This window comes from Takifugu flavidus, chromosome 7, assembly GCF_003711565.1.
Source record: "Takifugu flavidus isolate HTHZ2018 chromosome 7, ASM371156v2, whole genome shotgun sequence".
Classification (NCBI taxonomy): Eukaryota; Metazoa; Chordata; class Actinopteri; order Tetraodontiformes; family Tetraodontidae; genus Takifugu; species Takifugu flavidus.
Genome location: NC_079526.1, coordinates 5154199 through 5174975, shown reverse-complemented (window position 1 = coordinate 5174975; position 20777 = coordinate 5154199). Strand labels below are relative to the sequence as shown.

Sequence of the window (20777 nt, the reverse complement as noted above, 5' to 3'; positions counted from 1 at the left end):
GTTCTATCCGAAATTATTGAAACGGCTTGTTTAACTTGACCGACTGTTGCACACTTGAGTGATCCCGGCGGGCCGGACGTACCGATGGCTCAGGTTGTTGACATTGCCTGACCTTGGTGTGAAGACATCGGGCTCCATGTGCTTCTGGGTCATTATCTCCCTGGGTGGTCAGCCGAGGCTCCGGCCTGTCAACGTCTCACAGATACCAGCCTCTGATTCACTGTCACTTGTTTTAAGAAGACTTTAAATAAACACCGCGCGCTTCTTGGGATGGACAGGATCACCTCTCACCAGGATTTATCTCTGTTCTGCGTCGGGAATTAATCACTGAGCTCCTCGGCACACCTTTGTAGGTGGAAAGCAGAGGCTTTTCTTTCTTGCCAACACTAGCTTCACTTACTGTGAAAACTCTGTAGAATGACTTGGTGGAATTTTGAAGGCTAGAATGGGACATCACTGCAAAGCCGACTCAACCTCACAGCTTCATGCGCCGGTTCAACGGAAACTACGCAAACGTGTCTAGTTTTACTAAAAAGTGGCCCAGTGAAATTCAGAGCTTGAAATATGAGCTATTCCATGCGGGGAAAGTAAGATCCAGCTGTTCCGTAGACTTTATGAAATGTGAGAGCAGAAACTCGGGAGGCAAACCCCGTTAAGATGTTTTAAATCATCTTCATCGGCCTGATTTTTCACCTCAAAGGGAATTTTTTCACGCCTGCGTTAATCATCTGAGCTCTTGCAAAAATAAAGGTCGGTTGAGTTGAACTGCTCTATATTTTTTGGCAAGACAGATTTTAGACATACAGTATCTCTTACGTTAGACAGAAGAGTTACACAAACAGGTGTGTTGGATCAGCTGATTAGTAGACTGTGTGTCTCTCGCACGCAAACACACACACACACACCACACACACACACACACACACACTCTCTCTCTCTCTGCTGGAGCATTAATGGCTGGAAAATCACATGTTGTCTCACTTACCACACTTCACATATTTAACCCTGGATTTCCAGAGTGTCCCTGAACACCTCAATCAATCACAGATGGTTAAACGGTGAGATACACGCAAGCATGAAATTGATAATGCTGGTTAGCTGATAGCCCCTGGGGTAATTAATCTTCAATACCACAGTTAAACACCAGCAACAAACCCACTGGTGTTCCTTCGCCGATTGCGTTAGTGTGGCTGCTGTTGATGGTTTATCTAGTGTTGTCAATGAGCGCCTATTTCCTTTAAATCCTCCTCCTGACTCGGGAAACGGGATTCCCGACGCATCGCTGCACTCAGCTTTTTCAAGATGCTGCATCTTAACCCCTTCTGGTCACTGGACTCCTCTGCCTGGCCAAGAAATGCAGGCTGGAGAACTTGGAAGAGGTTTTGCAAGACAAGGTTGCTTTCAGACCGCTCAACCGGTGTGTGTGTGTGTGGGGGGGGGGGGTATTGTTGCAGATGCATTCAGCTGTTCATAATACCGAACCGCCTGGCAGAAATTAGGAAAAGAGATTATACAACATTTTTCCTACTGTTACGTCAGTGTCCCTGGCCTCGAGACAGCCTGCGGGGGCCAGATGAGGGCCCGGGTTTCCCTGGCAGTATCTGTGTGGTCTGCGTCTTTACCAGATCAGTGAGGTCAACGTCTGACACCAAAGTGGGAACAGCCCGGTGCAATAAAACCGGTTTGAGTACGAGCTTTTTGGATTGTATATCCTATTTTTAAGATCCAATATCAGCACCTTACATTTTTAAAGAAGTGTGCTGGAATTACCACGAGCAGCTGTTGTTTCCACAGCTGCAGCTGTTTTATCGGACCCGTTATGAAAGATGTTCAGTGATTTATCGACTCATTAGGACGCCTGTAAAATACAAATGCAACAAAACTGAGTGAAATTAGATTGCTGTGTCTTACAGGCATTTATTGGTGTAGATTTTAAAAAAGGTAATTCAAAAATGGAGGGAAATGTTAATAGTTTACCAATACGTAGTAAAGCTCTGTTCACTGGTTTTGGTTTTTAAGCTATAAAATTTTCACATTTGCAAGAATCTGTTTGTATTTTTCCCCAATGCCCTTGCAGTATTCTTATGTTTTATTTCTATGGCCACAGCTGTGACGGGAAGACACCACCAGCCTCATTTGTTATATCCTAAATGAATAGATCAAATTTCTTCTAGTTGTCTCGACAAGTCATGAAACGTCCTGGTGGTAGTTGTTTGATAAATGCTCCATTAGGACACATTGGCTACATTCAGCACTCTAAAAATGTTATCGCCTTGTTTTACAATGGCCCATTGGTTTTGTCTGGAGCTGCATGATTTAGAGCTGCAATTGCTCTTGATTGTATGTCGTGGCTGGAACAGCTTGGATCCACTTAACACAACTGTGACTTAGACGTGGAACAGTTCGGAGGAACAAGACAAAAATGTGTTTAAAGTTGGTTTAATGGAAGCTTATAGCAGTGCTTAGCATATTTCAAATGGTGTGTAATAGACTCTGGCGTCTGGAACGATCAGCTTTCTTTGTTTCACATTTATTCCTCTCCTTATTGAATTTAATGAAGCTTGAGTGGTTTGCCATGGCTTCGACAGGCTCGATATTTCCTTGACAAATGCACACATGTCCTTCGTTTACCAGCATCTGTTCCAAGAGAAAACAGTTATAATCCAAACTAGACATGTAGAACACTCTTGAGGTCCATCAGCCACGATTGAAAATGAAAACGTTGTTCTGTAGCACCATCACTACAGCGCCGTGGTCAGATACGGGAATGGCGAGACCAATGGGTTCGTCTGTTAGAATCATTTATTAATTCGTTTTTTTATTGGATCTTTCGAGGGCCTTGTCTGCTTTCCTCTCCAGTTCCTCCCGAGTATCCCCTCCAACTGGAATGTTAACTCCATTTAGAAAAATGGCTTATACTTACAAACTTTACGGTGTGTGTGCTTCTGCACATAATGGGTTTTGTGTGTGTTTGTAGGAGCTGTCGAGTTGTGGCTGGAACAAGAAGGAGAAGCACAGTTCTGCTCCGAATGTCGTGGCCTTCACGCGCAGGTTCAACCAGGTAAGATCCATGCTCCCTCAGGGGAGAGGAAACGCTCCGTTACGCAGAATTGAGGAGTTACGAGTCCGCCTCGGCCATACAGGAACCGCAACATTACTGCTTCTCTTTGCATTATTTGCAAGCACTAAATTACCACCCTGGCTTGGTATTAATTACTTCCTGATGGTTCCATATCATAAACACAGGGTTGCACAGACTGAGATTTGTCTTTGGCTCGTCTTAAGTAATCTATGCTGGCGGGGGGGGTGCTTGTTCTGTGTCTCTGTCAGGCTTTGAGATGCGCTTTGATTGAGGTACACACATTTCAGGTTAGAGGAACCGGATAAAAAATGAGCACTTTTACATTTACAGACTGCTGAAGATCTCTGAATGATCCTGACTCTTAAGTGAAGCCGTACTCGTCTCCCCTCAGGCCTGGATCAGTTTTCACCCAATTTTGGATGCCAAGCCAAAGAAAGCTGTCTTGTCTTTTTGGCAGGAGGAAAGTTCAAAAGTAGTGTATATACACTCACCGGCCACTTTATTGGGGACCCTCTTCAGCTGCTTGTTAACACAAATAGCTAATCAGCCAATCATATGGCTGCAACGTCTACACTCCAACATGCACAAGTGCATTCAAACTGAGCATCAGAATAGGGAGGAACAGGGATTTAGGTGAGTCTGAACGTGACCTGGTTGATGGTGTCACATAGGCTGGTCTGAGTATTTCAGAAAGTGCTGATCAACTGGGGTTTACAGAAAATGGTTTGAAAAAAGAGAAAATACCCAGTGAGTGGCAGGTGTGTGGATGAAAGTGTCTTGTTGAGGTGAGAGGTGAGGAGAACGGGCAGACTGGGTCCAGATGATAGAACAGCAATGGTAACTCGAGTAACCAACGGTCGCAACCAAAGAATGGAGCTGCATCTCTGAACGCACAACACGTCCAGCCTTGGAGAGAGTGGGCTGCAGCAACAGAAGACCACACTGGGGGCCACTCCTGTCACATAGGCTCGACAAAATGGAACAATAAAGACTGGAAATGTTGCTGGTCGGAATTTGACAAACAACGTAGATCCATCCTGCCTTGTAGAAACACCTCAGGCTGCTGGTGGTGTTCTGGTGTGGAGGATATATTCTCACACAGTTTGGACCCCTTGGTACTAACTTGAGCATCGGTTAAATGCCGCAGCCCACCTGAGTATTGTTGCTGACCATGTCCGTCCATGTCACCTCCAGTTGGACAATGCACCATGCCACCTAGCTCAGATCATCTCATGTTGATTTCTGGAATACGACACTGAGTTTTGCATTCTCAACTGAATAGAGCGGCTTTAGGATGTGGTGGAACGAGAGATTTGCATCATAGGTGTCCAGCCGACAGAGCTGCAGTGACCACATGACGTCATCGTGTTAATATGGACCAACGTCTCCGACGAATGTCTCCAGCACCTTGTTGAGACTCTGCCACGAAGAATAAAAGCAGCCCTGAAAGCTAAAGGGCCCCCACCTCCACCCTCTTACTATTAAGGTGTACCCAATAAAGAGGCCAGTGAGTGTAGCTCTCTTTAACATTAGCCAAGTTTTTTAATTTGACAGTTTACTTCAGATGAACATTTTAAAGAAACTTTAGTACTGATCATTTTTTCCTTTTTGCAGTACAACATGAACTTTGTTTTATTTCTGACTAGTGAAAGCGGGGCTCTGGCAGCTCCAGCTGGAGGTTATGATGTGCTCGTGAATGCAGCGCCAAAGACATGAAATTCTGTCCAGAGATAAAATATCTCTCAAACCAGGATTTCTCCTGCATCCATCTTGGATGGAGTATGCCCTTCGTATGCCCAGTGACCTCATGGCCGAGTGGATTCAGAAGCTGCATTCGATATTAGGTTGGGTGGTGCTGCAGGGATTTTTGGGAGACGCGCCCTATCCACATTGAAATCGTATATCAAGGTTGACTGAGGAAGAAGCAGTGTGTTTTTGCTAACTTGCACCGTCTGGAGAGTTCTTTCTCAGCAGGATGAGTGCTGGAAGTGCCCCAGAGCACAGGTGCAAATCACAAAGCGTTTAACTGTCAGCAGGGTTTCCCCTTTTGTCCATGCTGTCATTCCTTTTTCCAGACGTCTCCTGACTGAGTGTAGTTGTGTCTGAGACAAGAAGGAGAACCGGGGGGGGAGAAGAAAGGTCTGGTAACGGTGGTCGCGTCTCAGACGGCTGCATGTCGGTGTCTCGGACATCATCACCATCACTGTAGACACATGCTCACGCACGAGACGGGCACCTACCGGGCTGTGGCGTGCGTGGAAGAATGTTAGAGGCGAATACAGCAAAAGAACACGGTGTGATTCTAGAGCGGAAAGCTACAAAGTTGTAAAGTGGTCAGCTTGCCTTCCGTGGTCTTATCAGAACACAATGTACAGACTGAAATCCCTCAAAGCTCTGTGGTGTTGAGGCTAGTCCCCCCCCCCACACCCCCCCACCCATCTCCCTTTCCTCTTTCCATTCCCTCCATCCCCAGAGCTCAAACTCTGATTAATTCACGGAGTTTCCTCTGTGTGTTCCCAGCATTCTCTCCAAAGAGACTGATTTCCGACATCAATCTCAGTCCAGCTCACGCTGGGTGCACGCGAACGTGCTCGTGCTCACGCTCTGGAACGACATATTAGGAGTCTGTTGTGTAATCAGCTGGAATCATTTGGATTTTTTTTTCCACCCCTTGTTTTCCCCCTCAGAACCCGTTTTTAATCGTCTCTAATGGAGCGTTCCTATTTGCGGTCTCTCCAGTGCATCCTTGGTTTTTCCTCACAGTGGCTCCAGTAACTCAGAGGCTGAAGATTTAACGAGACACGTTTCTTCAGAATTCTTGTGTCCTTGTCACTTAAACTTGGTGTGCCAAAGAATCTAAAAATGACATTGAAATGTTTATCTGGGTTTTTTGTTTTTGCGTTGCCCCGTTGTGAATTCTGTGTTTTCCCCCTTTCCTAGACAAGTTTCTGGGTGGTGCGGGAGATTCTCCACGCGCAGACGTTGAAAATCAGAGCCGAGGTGTTGAGTCTCTACATTCGCACCGCCAAGGTACACGCAGCCGCGGGCTCCGCCTTGTTGTGTGTTTGAGTGTTGTCCCATCAAGCCCAGGTTAACGCACCGCACCTTTTTCCAGAAACTGTGCGACATGAACAACCTCCACGCAGTCATGGCCGTCATATCTGCGTTACAAAGTGCTCCCATCTTCAGACTTAGCAAAACCTGGGCGGTGAGTGTATTTCCCTGATTTCAGACAGGTTTATTTGAGACTGTTTTTTTAAAAATTGTTATTTTTGAGCTTGAATTGAAGGATGCTCTCAAAAGAACTTTGAATGCTGGCCTTATTGGCTGCTGACTGATTAAGCACTGACACATTCCTTTATATTCAATCTTTTCCTTCCACAGTTACTAAGTCGTAAGGACAAGTCATCCTTTGACCGTCTGGCTTTCCTCATGTCCAAAGAAGACAACTACAAGCGTCTGAGGGACTTCATAAGCACTCAGAGCATGGTCTCCTGTATTCCGTACTTAGGTAGGAAACAAATAGAAACACGTTTCCAGACAGCAACAAAGTTTGGAGGATTCTTAACTGGCAGCTGATCTTTATGGGCTTTTCGCAAATCCAAAGGTTGTTTTTAGGGAACAACATCTTCCGGGTGTATGGAAACAGAGTTTCTCTAATAAATGTTTCTGGAGTTATCTCATCAAGTGCCCTCATGTGAACCCCAACACAATATTCATTTTCAACAAAATCAAGAGTTTCTTTTTGACTAATTACATGAAAACACTGAGATTTCTCAGGAAGAGTGACACATCATTTGCTGTAAAATTACTCATCTTTTGGTCTTCAGCCTTTCTTTATCTTTGGCTCCTCAGTGCACTCATATCCTCTTATCATAAGAATTTTCCTTTCCAGTCTTCACTTTGAGCAATGTTGTAACTGCTGTTATGTGTGAACGTTGATGCACAGTGAGCTCAAAAGGGGAGTTATAGTGACAGAAACATCCTAAAAATGCAGCTCCTGTATATTGGAATCAAACTGCCTGCACATGCACGTTTGCCCGTATGTGCTCACATGTGTGCCCACCGTATTGTGTGACTCAGAAGGAGACTTCTCTTCTTTGGGTCCTGAGTTGTAACCAGTGCAACCAGTTTGTTTCACCGTTGGACATGAGAGAAGGACGGTGTTCCAGGGCCAACCGCTCGTCCTTGTAACTGAACTGAGCCAAGCTGGCACACGAAAGAAGTGAGTGGGCGAAAGAAAACCACAGCTCTTGTTCCAGTGACCCATTATCAACATAAGTGCCGCGTGTTTGTAACACTTCAACTCTGGGGGCTTTTCCTTATGTGAGGGCACAAACGTGCTTCTTAAGACTTGCTATTATAATTATAATGGTCATAGTTTTGAGGGCTGGAATTACATGTTGGTCTGCCCTGTCCGACAAATGAGACATGAATTATACATGTGTGTGTGCTTTTGTGCATGCCTTTGTCAACTCTGACCTGCCATTAGGTTTGAGGGACACAGCTCCCCCCTGTCTGCTCCCCCCTCAATACAGGGCCAGTCTGTTAAATGCCCAGATGAGATTGTTCCTGCTCTCTAGCCAATCATTCAAGGACAAAGAGCCTACAGAAACATATGGCTCCTGTGTGACACCACACACACACACACACACACACACACACACTTATATGATCCCTCAGCTCATTGTACATCCATCCTCCATCAGTGTGTGTAAGGCTGCGGTTTACACCTTCATGCATCTGCATCTGTGTCACTGCTTTGTAAATGGTAGAAGGTTTTATTCTTTGCTTGATGTGTAGATGGTGAGGAAAAAGACAAAAGATTGTTCCAACACAGGCAGAGTGAGCTTGTTTACTAGTAGGGAGAATTACAGGGGAACTACATGTCTGTGGGTATGACACACTTCAGTCAGGACAATTATTATATTATAGAAATAAGATCTCAAGTGCAGGAGATGAGTGTTTGCCTGTGGTTTGGTGTCTATTTCTAAGAATGTGTCACAGACTGAGATGAACCAAGTCATAAAGTCCCAGTTCTTGGTGCAACTGCCTTTCAGTTTCTCAGCTTTGCATGCTTTTCTGCTTTTCCAGGTAATTTGACTTAAGTATTTTGTGTTCATTATTTGTTGATATTCTTGTTCAATCCAATCCAGGCTTTCAGCGGAAAACTGCTTCAGTTATCCGTTAACATCATCATCGGCCGTCAGGCAGGATCTATTGCATATAAGTGACGCATCACTTTAGTCATTCTCTCCGGCCATTCCTCTCTGAATCTCAATGCAGCTGTTGAATATGTGCACAAGAACATGCACTATATACACTCCTGCTGCTGTCTGTAATTACAGTGGCCAGTTTCGGCTCTTCCTAAAGCAATTTACCTCGTAACTAGAAAAATGCCTCTGAGCTTTTCATAATCAACTCTGGGCTCCTTTGAATCCACGTATAAGCGAAACTCCTCCAGCTGCCTTCCACCAGAACATTGTTTTCTTTGATTCCAAAATGGAAACTTTCGACTGGTACCATCAGGCCACTGTCTGCCTGGGCTGATGCTTTTGTCTTCTCCTTATTTAGACAGCAGGGACCAGAGGACAGTCGCACTTGACTCCCCACCATCTCTGTCACTTTTCACACCCTTCCTTTTGCTTTAGCCTCCTTTTTAAAAATAAGATTTTTTTTACTTTTAATCACTACAGATCTTGTATATTTTGTAAACAATCAGGTCGTGTGCTCTCGTATTTAGATGTCTGGACATTTATGTGTGTCAAATGTCCCCACATGAGCGGCCATGACGACATTGACTTTAAACAGTCTGATAAATAACAGCACACGGCAGAGTGACACATAGTGAACTTTTGGCCTGAGTAGAATCACCCCCTTTTTAAAAAAAGTTAATTTTCACAAATAATGGCAAAGATATATACAGAACAAGGTCACATACAAGCGGTGGTGGACTAGTTCATATTCCCAGAGATCCAGATCAAACCTACAAATCAGAAACGATGCATCAACCAGGCGTCTCCTCTAAAGTTTCCTCATCCCTTATTCTAATGGCAAATATATCTTGTAAAATATCCTCATAAATCAATACAATTTAGAGTAATAATACTGTAATAAGTCATTTTTAGCTGCTCAGAAGAAAGACAATATCTCCGGTAACTGTTTCTTTATTACTCCTGGTGACTGTCATTGTGTAATGTGGATCACTGGAGGGAAGGATTTGAGGATCTCTGGGAGCCTGACGGGGAATTCTTTTTTAGGAAGATGTGATTGATCTCAGAGTCGTGGCCTCTTGAGCTCAGCTCGGGTCTTTGTCCAGTCTGTTCAGTACGGCCACCAGCGCTCGCCACCGTCCTCGACAGAGCCACACATCTGTATGTGTTTATGAATAGATAAAGAGAAGAAAGGAAACTGGCGCGCGTCTGCCGGGAGCCCGTCTTTTAGTCTATGGGTCGGATCATGAGGCGGACGGACTTGAGGGAATAGAACCCTCCTCCGTATTCCGCCCAAAAGATTCCATCCTGAAACTTGCTGCGGTAAACCCCCCCGCTGTACCAGACTCCATTCAGGTTGGTCTGGCCACAGGCGTTATACCACCATCCGCCCTTATGGAAGTGGGCACAGTTACCTAGCAGGGAAGAACAGAAGGTCAGGAGACACAGGTCTACGAATAATCAATAACGGACTTGGGAGTAGGTCAGACCTCCCCTACCAGAAAAGGCGTCCTTGTCACGATCCAGCGTGGTGAACTGCTTGCCGTTGTGACTGCTGAAGGAGTCGCCGGCGTTGCCCTGATAGGTGCCGAGCCTCAGCCGGTAACCTTCTCTCTCGGACTCGATGTGGAAGCTGCTGTACTCTGCATACACCTTCTTCCCGGTCCAGTCCTCCAGCTCTATCATCAGCTTATAGTCGCCTTGTTTCCCCAAGTTGTAGATATTTTCCAGGCCAATCCAGTGTTCACCGTCGATGTTTCCAAATCCTTTCTAAAGAGGACAAGCGCCACCACGTCTTCTTTACCATTCAATCACACATCAAGGCTTATTTTAAAATGCAAGTTGGTTTCTACTGCAGCTATTTATTATATTTCAAACATGGACAATAAGTAAATGCTGAAGGATGGAAAATGGAAGAGTGCATTTTTTAATCTGAATTCTGGGAGAGGAAAGCTCCTTTCTTTAACAGACACAAGAGACTCGTTTTTTATGCTTTTTACCCCCCCCCCCCCTTCACCGTGTTGTGAAACGAATGTCTCTTTGGCTGTCTCAGATCTTGAATCACATCTCCATTGCAAATTTTATTTGAGGGAGGAAAATGATGAAGTGATCATTTCCAGTGGAGCTACAGATCCCTTAGCACTGATTTATCTGTACAATAGATCCCTGAAAGCAGAACACATGTGCAGCGTATTGACTGGACACTAAGGTGAGGAAATGCGTCATGGAGCTGTTGGTTGAAAGAAGCTCTCACCTTGTAGTTCTCCCAGTTCCTGAAGAAGTTGACGGAGCCGTCTCTTCTCCTCTGCAACACGGTCCAGCCTCCGTTGTCGAGTCCGTGTTCGCACCAGGCCTGGATCAGCCGGTCGCTCCCGTCTGGCTTCAGCAGGTACATCCCACTGGTGGCGTGTCCTGCCTGCCGTACCTGGTAACAGTCCCTGAAGGGCCCTGAGGGTTACAAAAGGATTTTTGTAAAGCATCAGTAACGTCTGAAGAGCCAATAGGCACTTATTTTTTAGATGTAGATTGTTGACGCGTGATGTACAAAAGGTAGGAAAGGGCCGAACAACACAAAGCTAATAAATCAGTAATGTCCTCCAGCAGTCGTCCATTATCTGAATGTTGGTCTGTCTTTGCCTCGTCGACGACCGGCTTCACTGCAGCTTGAATTGCACGTCTACGTTACCAACATATGTGGAAGTCATCATCATTACGGTCAGCATCAGGCTAACAGAAGTTCTCACTGAGGTCTAGACTTCAGATGAAGTAATGCTCCAGAGCTGTTGCTGCTGAATCTAATCCCAGCATTTTCCTCTTTTTTTTTCAAGGGTGAATATACACATACTCTAAACTAGGGTAAACCTTAGTGTTGTATGAGGGACCTCCATGACTCAAAGGTCAGTGGTTAATGGTTTTCGCAGTGCGTGCTGGAGCACATATGGGTCTAATGTAATGCAGCCCTACAGCTCACCAGTACAACTCGCATTTGTCGTACCTGCCAGCTTCTCTTGTTCAGATGGTAAATTCTCACGATTTCAACAGAACTATCAGCTTTCAGCAGCCTTATCGGGAGGGGTTGGGGGGGGAATCACCGGAGATGTGGTAGAAACACTTTTAGATATGTGGGTTTTTCTTCAGCCATCTGCAGGATGTTGTGTTGAGCAACAAATCAAAGATGATCCATCCCTGACCTTGAACACCATATGAATTTTAGCTGCCTGTTCAACTCTATATTCCACCTTTGATGTATAACCTTTGTCAGATAAATATTTGAAAAAAATATAAAGCATCCCCTTGATCTTGTGAATAGACAGATTGGTTCCTTTGTTAAAATGAGTGTTTTACATGTTTGATGTAAGCAAACGTTAATCTCTCTTAACATTTGCACTCACCATCTGACGTCAGTGTTCCTTGTGGTGGTGGAGGGTTGATCACAAACGGGCTCACTGTAGGGGGCTTTCTGTGTAAGGCCCTGGAAAACGCTTGGTTGTTGTTGTCCCTCTGTATCTCGTTGGTAAAACGGTTGTTTACCGGTATATTCTGTGGTACCACCTGCACCAGCGGGGGAACCACGGGCAGTTCACTGCGTCCCAGTGTTCTCATGCACTGTTCCTCCAGCGCTGAGATCAGAACGGACTGGTTGTTGACCACTCCCGCCATTATGGCATAGCGCGCCTCCAGCTCCTTATACCTGGAAGCGAGCCGTATCATCTCTGAGGTTACGTTGAGGACGCGGTTCTCCAGCTGGGCCAGCTCCAGAGAGTTGTCTCTTTTCCTGATGATCTCATGCAGCAGCTGCATGTATAGCTGGGTCACCCTGGAGTTCATGTTCCTGCTCTCTTTCCGAAGCAGCTTCATCTCGTTCACCAAGTTACCGTCCACGTCCACCACCAGCTGGAGCGTCTCGATCTCGCGCCGCTGTTTGTTCAGCACCTCTCTCACATCTGCGATATCCATACGGGTCACCCTGTCCTTGTCAGGCTCAGCGCTCGTGGTGCTGGCGCAGATTGGACCTGATGACAGACATGCATTAGTTAGCAGAGGACTAAGAACTGTGTTGTTTTTACAAGTTAAAAGTAAGTGCAGACAAGGATTAATAACCGAAACAGCTCTGAACCTGTGATTCTTTGCTCGGGTACGAGGAAGGTGTAAGAGCACTTTCTGGCATCGGCGTTGATTGGGGCTCTTTTTGTCCTGTGGAGAGAAGCTTCTTTGGTCCTGCGGGCCTCTCTGGAGCTCCGACAGTGACCCAGCTCCCAGACGGAAAAACAGAGCAGAGCACACAGGCCCCACATTAGCCCCTGCATAGCTGCTGGCTGGTGTGATGGATAAACAGACCGCTACTGGCGCTCTCCGCCCCCCAGTCCTCCTGGGCTTCCCTGCAAGAATAAAGGAGCTTGTCTATGAAAAATAGATGAGACTTTGCAGTAAGTAGTCACAGATCTGGTAATAGGTCAGAATTGAGGAAGGCGTTGACTTGATGTGGGGTAGCAGATTTATCAGGACATTATTTGACAACCTGAGTGTTTGGAAAGCTTTATGGAGAGAGTCCATGGTTTCCAGCTCATAGTGTGATGCCTGCTTTCTGTCTGGGACAGTCTCCTGCTGACAGACAACCTATTTTTCTCAAGTCCTGTTGGTTTAGTAAAGGTTCTGCTGCCTGCCGGTGCCTTATCTTTGATGACTTTATCTGCACTTACTCTGAATAATGACAGTATTATTCACTCTGGAAAACTTTCACCGGCTGTTGCCACCACAGCTGCCTCCCGGAAAACATGTGGAATGTTCTTTTTTATGGATTATTCTTAATAAGCAAAGTGAGAGCCTGTAATACTTTAACCAATTTCCGTTTGGAAAGGTTAAATACACACGTTGCTCGTCAGACGGTGTCCAGCAGTGATGTTTACTAGCAGATTTTAGTGTGAAGGATCCTTCACACCCATGCAGTCATGCAGTCAGTCACCCCAGGCGGGAGCCGTGAAAGACAGAAAGCAGCTAGAACAAAGTTGTTTTCAGTCTTGTCTAATTTGAGCATGTGACTACTCTCTTTAACGCCCTCTGGCCTGCTGCTTCGCCAATCAGCTAATCTCCCTTCAGTCTTGGCTTTGGATGACATCATTAAGTGGTCCCATCACCAGGAAAGCGGTGGTTCTTCTGGAATTCTGGCAGTCACGGCGCTAAAGGGAGACAGGGTTCCAGGTAGTTTTGGAGGTCTCTCAGGCGCGCGTGGCTTTCTCGAGACATTTTTCATTTTCAGGGTTTTGTGTTTTTCCAGCAGCCGTCGTGTCTGACCGAGTCAGCAGGTACTTCATCCCCGCTGACCCCGGTGAGAGCGGCTTAATGGTTTAAACAGGAACTTCAGCAGTCGGCTATATGCTCTCAGAGCAGGGGGCCGACTACATATGCAACATTGCAGCTCATCCGTCAGCTTAACCATGTCTTTCTTGTCCTATTTTTCTTTTTCTTCGCTGCCCTTCTGTTTTTGTATTTCCTGTGTTTTGGAGCCGGAATTCCTTCTGAGTAAGAGGGGCCAAGTGTCCTCCGTAGAGCCACGGCATATCAAAGACATTCCAGGCAGCATGGAGGGTGTCTTAGAGTCGTGTCTTTTTTAGTGTTTGGTTTCCAGTGTTTTATTTTCTGTCAAAACAAACTAAACACTACTGAAGCGCTCAGGGAAGTGGTTCTATAGCTGTCCAACCCATAGCATTAAGGACTGGAACACGAAAAAGCCAATATTTAAATTCTGAGCATACGACAACTGCACTTGAGGATTGAGAACAGTTAATAATGCACAGTTGCATGCGTATTTTTGTTTCATCTTATCAAACTAATCACTGATTTATTTGACTTTAGATCCCTTTTTGTTCCCTGGCCATCGCTATAGGTTGAATCGAAGGTTTGCGGTCTCTGTTTTCACAGCTCAAGGCCAACAAAGTTTACAAGCTGTCCTAATGTACTAACTGGTTTAAGGAAGGAACCGTTCTTTTGCTAGATCACATTTGACACTTTTTAAACCATTATAACCATTAAAAAGAACATTATAAATAACAAAAGGGGACGATTGAAAGGACGTATGGCTGAAATAAAGCACATATTTTAACAGCCTGCAATAATGTAAAGAAAGAATGGACTACAAGAGAACATAAAGGATCCTTCACAAGCATTTATACCTCTTCTTTCCTCATGTTGCTTTACCTTTCATAGAATGAGACTACATTTTAATTCCCAATATAATTGTGTTTTATTACATTTCTGCAGCCCTCAACGAGCCATAACATCTATACAAGCAGTGTGTAGGAAAAAGGCCTCTTACTTAACCTGTCTTGTGTTTTGGCAACAGTGAGAGAATTATGAGTCTCTAAGTTTATTGCTGGGTTCTGACCCCTCTAATAGCTATAAATACCCCAGAGACATCAGGGTTTGAATTGTGCTAACCACCACTGCTGACTCTGTTTAGGTACTGTTTTAGTTACAGAGTCTTCTCTTCTTATGGAACACTTATTTTAGATATAACACTTTTAACTTTCTTCACTCTTCTTGATGGGTGAGACACAATGACGTCACTGTTTAAGGGTCTTGTTTTGCGGCCTGCAGCTCACTGGAGGTGACTCTCATGGCTGAGGATTCAGTTTGTCTTTAATGATAAAGAAATTGTGTAACCCAAGTAAATCAGGACTGCTTTATGGCATGCATAACTGTCCTAATAGGTATTTTTCTCCATGCTCATACTCGCAGATGCACACGGGCACACACAAGTAGTGCTTGTAGTGTAAACTATGTCACTCATCATCAGCTCATCTGTGCATTCCGTTGTTATTAGTTGACTCAATGCCTACAGCTGTTGGGAGTTTGTCTGCCTTCCTTTAATTAGCTTCAGACCACTGCATTTACATAGGAGGGATAATACTTTCCTCTATGTCATTGCAGAGGAAAATGGCTGGACGGCTCATTAGATAAGACAATTGCTCACTTTATTTAGCCTCAGTGGTTAAACAAATATGGATTTTAGTTATTCCCCGGAAAGGCTGCTATGTGTTACACTTTGATTTATGAATCACTGCTTATTTTTTGGGGAAAATCCTTTTAATGAGAGTAAAAACTACATAATCTTTTTATCATACAGTGTTGGTACCTATCTATTGCTGATACATTGTAATAGATCGGGAAAATTATCTAAACTTTTATAAACTAAAAGTTAGGATTTATTGTCAAATGGTGCATTATATGTGAAGACATTTAAAAATTGATAAGATAATCATCTGAGTTTTCTGATGATCCTCCAGTTCATACAGTAATATACACAGACAATAGAACCATGAGTTTCTGTTTAAAAAAAAAAAAAAAGGTGTGGTTTTTTTTAGTCTCCTGCTGTGATTTAGCAGGTCTGATGTGTCACACTGCAGCCTGATGGATTGCAGATTGCATGGAGGAGAAAAACTTGGATAAATCTATTTTTATTTTCTCAGCCAATGTATTTCCCAGACTGAAAATCTACAGCTTCTCCTCCCTCATCTGGTTCTCAGTATTTCCCAAAACACTTCCAAAATGCCCCCAAAACACATCAGATTATCACTGGCCAGAAGACAGCAGGAGGAAAAGTATAAAACAAAGTGAGGAGTGGATTTGGATTTGAACAGTGTCAGCAAAAACACAACACACATCCAGCACTTCTCACCCTTCCACACGTGTTCTCACCAGTGGAGCTAATTCACAATGTCCTCAAGTACAAACGGCTTCATTCTCTCTTAGTTGTTCAAACATCTGCGAGCAGAACGACCGTCCAGATCTGGAAAAAAAACCCACCGAATATTTAAAGGATAAAATGGAAACTAGAATTCAGGTTTGTCAGAGATGTGGAGCAATGAATTGCTGCTGCTACAGGACAGGAAATACCTGGTGACGCAGTGTTCCTTGTGGTACAGCATCACTGGAAGTCATAAAGTGGAACTTCTGGCAGATAAAAGGGCTTATATTGGATTACTACTTGAGCTCACAATTAGCTCTGAAATCTTCCCAAATGTAAGAGCAGGATGAGGTATAAAAGCCAAAAGGCTCTGCTAGATTAAGTGGTTCTCTTTAGAAGGACCTTAGCCTGCGGTCAGTAGACTGAGTCCTGAATTCCCCTCCCGTGATTTATGCCTTTAGCATCGTCTACCTTCATGAATCCTTATTATTGAAGTGTGAGCCCCCCAAAACTCCCCGGGGCTTTAAAGCCCTCCTACGTTTTCCCTCTCCTGTGGTGAAATTCTAAACACGTAGGCAAATGTTGGGGTCAGAGGTCTAAATGTGGGATTTAGGTGAGGTCCCACCCTTCCTTTGCCTCAAACACCCAACACCCAAACGCTCCACAGAGCCCTGAAATCAATCGGCCTTTTGTGGAAAAGGGGTTCCCTGCTTCCTCTCTATTGCGCAACATGTGCACAAGCACAATGATCCAGGTATGTTTACCCTCTCGACATATTACTCGGTAAAAATGAACCTTGTTTATTGCTCTCCTGCTTACAAACCCAAACCTGCAGCTCGCTGCAAACACATTGGTGGTAAACCAGACCCACACTGAAGCATTTCATTCACCTTTTCCTCTGGCCTTTGTCAGGGTTGAACTCATAAAGAGACACTGTGTTATCGGTGAGCGAACGCGCAGGATTTCAAGCACCAAAGGAGGAGTTTGAGAAGGAGGGTGGGGAGAGAAAGCCAGGAATGGGGGTATTAAACTGTTCCAGCATTTTTTCTGAAAGTGTTTGTTTGGCTTGATGGTGCAAAACCTCCAATTTAAGAGCTTAGTCACACACCCGCATGATCGCCTCGTTCCTCTACGGCTCAGGATGCACATGCTTTTTATTAGTTGAATCAGCAAAGGAGGACTCATAAATCTCCCCACAGATGCACGGTCTCTGCACACCGGCTCTGCCGGGTTCCATAGCTCCACTTCTCCCCGTCTGCACGTCCCGACCTCCTTGCTGACCTCATCCTCCTGATGGTGGCCCGCCTGCTCGACTGTGTCCAAGTGCTCATCGGAGGAATTCTAAAACCGGCTTCGTGCTTCAGCCTGAAACTTGAAAGCTTTTCTACACCGTTTGTTCTCCCGAGTCTCTTGACGGTTGGCTTGATGTGCTGTCACTGCTGCCAGTGGATTTATGCTATGAAACAATTGAACTGTGAAAGGAGTATGAAGCCCGTGTGTGTTGTATCTGTGCCTCGGTCTGATAAGATCAGCTGAACTGCGTCCACACACAGCCGAGAGTCAAATACTGAGGCAAACCTGGCTGCAGGCCCAACTCCCCGAAGCCCCACAGATGGCTGCTGTTCACTGAGTGAGCTATCAGACCCCTGCTGCGTTCAAGCGCAGCGTGTTACTGTTGGGACAGCTGGGGGAGGCCGGGGGATAACAGGCTCCGATCTCCTGCCCTGCACTACCTGACAGCTGTTAATTGGCCTGTCCTGGGAATTGTAGACCATTGATGCAGGTACAGATCCAGAAAAGAAAGCATTGTTGTCATGCACAGCCCCTTGTGACGGGTTTAGATTGGTTTGTTTATGTGTTTACTGGCAACATTGAGCCATTTAGGGGCAGTCCCTCATTGCTGCAGAGTGCTGCTAGGAGACTGTTGTGTGTACTGTAACATTCATATTAGACTTTATTACTCATTGGGAAAAGCAACGAAGGATGGAATTGATCCTTTCCTCTTTTTGGTCTGCTTCAGTGTGTCTAAGCAGATGGTTTTTCACAGACTATCATGCATTTTCTATACGTTGACCCTCTCCCGTCTACCGTACAACACCGGCTCGTTAGGTGTAATACCACTGCTGTTACCCCCTGTTCCAACTTGTTGACCCGGCTGTGTCCCCACTCCCCCGTTAGCAGCCGAGCCTGGATGGTTCTGCAGTAGGAAACCAAAGCCAAGAAAAAACAAACAGTTCTGGCTCCAGAGCTTCAATCTCCCCTCTGATCAGATTGACCTCCTTCTTGTGTTTATCTGAAAAGTCCCATTATTCTCTCTTTGCTTCCCCTGTTTTTTTTTATTCTTTCTCTTCTTTGCACATCATTTTTACTGGAAGCAGATTGTTTTTTTCCTACTACACTTAAACATTGATTGTTTTGATTTAGGTTCGGGTCATTCTACACAATCATAAGTGCTACAAAATCCACGGCTCCAGTTCTCCCACCGCACCCTACGCTTCCTGGACATCATTTCCCCGCTCACATACGGAGTAAATCACGCAGTAGAACGCACACGGTAGGTGTGCACGTGACAAATCTCTAAGCGTGATGAGCACGGCACGTCCCAGGCCCCAGAGGGCAGAGGGAAGCCAAAGAAGCGCTGCAGAGTCTCTGTTTCTGCCTGTAGCTGGAGCCTCAGTCACCGACCGTCTCATTCAGCGCTGCTCTGACAGACACTCATGCTCTAGTTTACAGAGATTCAGGCCAGAACACATTCTAAAAGAACTAAAACTCATTTGCTGTAACAGAATGAACTCGGGCAGGCTTTACCTTGTTGGTCGGCAGTAGCGTGGCAGTACGTTCCTGGTTATAATTTCACGTGTGTAGTGTTTTGTTTCTTCATCAGGCTGTCGCACTCGTCAGGTTTCATGTCTCTGCCTTTGTCCCAGGGTTCTGAACTCCTCCTTTACACTCACCCTTCTGTCCCGCAGCTCTCAAGCACGATATAAACTCTTTTTCCTGCCAAGGCCCCAGTTCCCCCTGAAGATCTGCTCCTCCCAGCGGACTCAGCTGTCCCGGGGCATGGTTCAAAAGCTGGCCACTTCACCAGACTGAGCTCTGCTGACTGATGTCTTGGGTTTTCAAGCATGGGGGAGCCCAGAGAGTGGGAGGGAATGAAGTAGGAGGATGAAGAAGTCTGAGATTGCCCCCCCCCCTTCCTCTCTTAGGAGTGGCCCAGCCTACCACTGATCTAACTCTGATGGGGTATAGGCAGATATGGAAAGTTGAAAAGATGGCCAGTTAAGATTCAGATGACCTTTAGCGTGTTCGTAGGGCAGAAGTCATCCATGTGAAGGAAACAGGGACACTTTGAAGTGTTTTTGACAGACACAAGCCGCTAGCTACGAGTTATTTGACAACAATGCACAATTTCTCTTCCCTCCCAGCTTCTGCGTTAGCTCAGGATTTTAGTCCAAATGGCAGATATTTGGAATTCCTTTAGCATCTACTTTAGGTTCCTTAGGATTGCTACTGAAGTTGTCCTGTGGTGATTCAGCTAAGAGCCGATCGACTGGAAGGTGCTTCTCTTTGCTCACTTCTTATCACTGTGGTCATCACCTCCAGGGTGTTTAGGCGCGTGTGACACAGACAGATGTGGGTTTTCTTGTGCCAAAATATTTGAAAGGTTTCTCTGAGATAAGCGTCTAAGCCTTTCCTTCAGTGTCGCCCTCAGGTTTTAAACCTGAGCCTCTACATTCAGGTTTGCCAGGTGTAAACACACATAAAGCATGCATGTCTCCTACCTACAGGTCCTTTGAGGACCCTTCTGTCCACGGTTGTTCCTGGCAAGGTGGATTCACTACTGTTATCCCTGACAAGCTTCCTCAGTGACTAAGTCTGGAGAATCCCTCTCTCCCCCCTCTCACAGCTGCACCTCCGGCGCTCATAAAGGGATCCTCCTGCTCTCAGCATCTCCCTTTGATTCTAATCAGATGAGGTGATGTCTGTGTGTGTGCTGTAGAGGAGGTTTTGGCCTTTTTATCTGCAGGATCTTGGCTTGCTGTTCTGCTGTTGCGTTTGGAATTAGTGTCGTAAATGGTCGCGTTCTGCGGCCTGAGTGGACGCAACTGTGAAACTCGACACAGTCCCAAAGGAGCCGCCGGTATTACGTTGATAACATAACCTTTGTTGGTTTTTTTTTTTTGCATCTGCGTTCAATTTCATCAGTGCCGTGTGAAAGAAACATAAAGCAGCAAAGCAGAGACTGAATTGAAATGAACCTCATCAGTCCTCAAGCTCACTAATCTCCAATTCCAGAATCTTTGGAAGCTGCTGCACTCCTTTTCACATAATATTTACAGTATGTAATGAGAGGTTACGGTCCTCGGTTGCTCTCTAAGTCTCCCATAATAAGACAAGGGAGCTGGGCTCAAGTTGTAAACATTGGAGAGAAGATCAGTCATCCACTCGGGGCACTTGCAGGTCCATTGGGAGCGCAACCCTAACCCTAACCCATGGTTTGGAACCTGAGAAAGGTTTATTCAGTCAGAAAAGTTTGTGTATGGTTTTCATTTCTGGCTAAACCAGACAAACAGTCTGTGATTTCCAGCTAATTTTTGCAACAAAAGGTCCACAGCTGCACAGCACTTGGACGAAGGCTCATGGAAATTTGGCTTTATTGAAGGTATCCATCTTTCTTAGTGTCTATGTGTTTGTTGTGTATAGAGAAATCTAGTTTAGTGAGAAGCATCCATATAAGCTTGGTGGTGGGCTGTATGATGGCGTCCTTGTCTGACTCGCACGGTTCATTAACGCTGGG

At 45.3% G+C, this 20777-nt stretch overlaps 2 protein-coding genes across 5 annotated transcripts in view; one reads left to right on the top strand and one right to left on the bottom strand.

Moving 5' to 3' along the window:
* ralgps2 (Ral GEF with PH domain and SH3 binding motif 2) overlaps window positions 1–20777 on the top strand; it is a 46111-nt gene that overhangs the window by 17774 nt on the left and 7560 nt on the right. For all 4 annotated transcript variants that reach the window (XM_057039072.1, XM_057039075.1, XM_057039073.1 and 1 more), the window contains exons 6-9: window positions 2978–3061; window positions 6023–6112; window positions 6198–6290; window positions 6467–6593. In XM_057039072.1, coding sequence (XP_056895052.1) covers window positions 2978–3061; window positions 6023–6112; window positions 6198–6290; window positions 6467–6593 — 394 coding nt within the window. The remainder of the gene's footprint in view (window positions 1–2977; window positions 3062–6022; window positions 6113–6197; window positions 6291–6466; window positions 6594–20777) is intronic.
* On the bottom strand, window positions 7909–19102 carry angptl1a (angiopoietin-like 1a). The gene is made up of 6 exons (XM_057039105.1): window positions 18788–19102; window positions 12413–12674; window positions 11688–12308; window positions 10550–10743; window positions 9795–10065; window positions 7909–9710 (listed from the first exon to the last, which is right to left on the bottom strand). Exons 2-6 carry the CDS (start codon window positions 12600–12602, stop codon window positions 9523–9525), a joined length of 1464 nt encoding a protein of 487 aa, XP_056895085.1. The 5' UTR covers window positions 12603–12674; window positions 18788–19102; the 3' UTR covers window positions 7909–9522.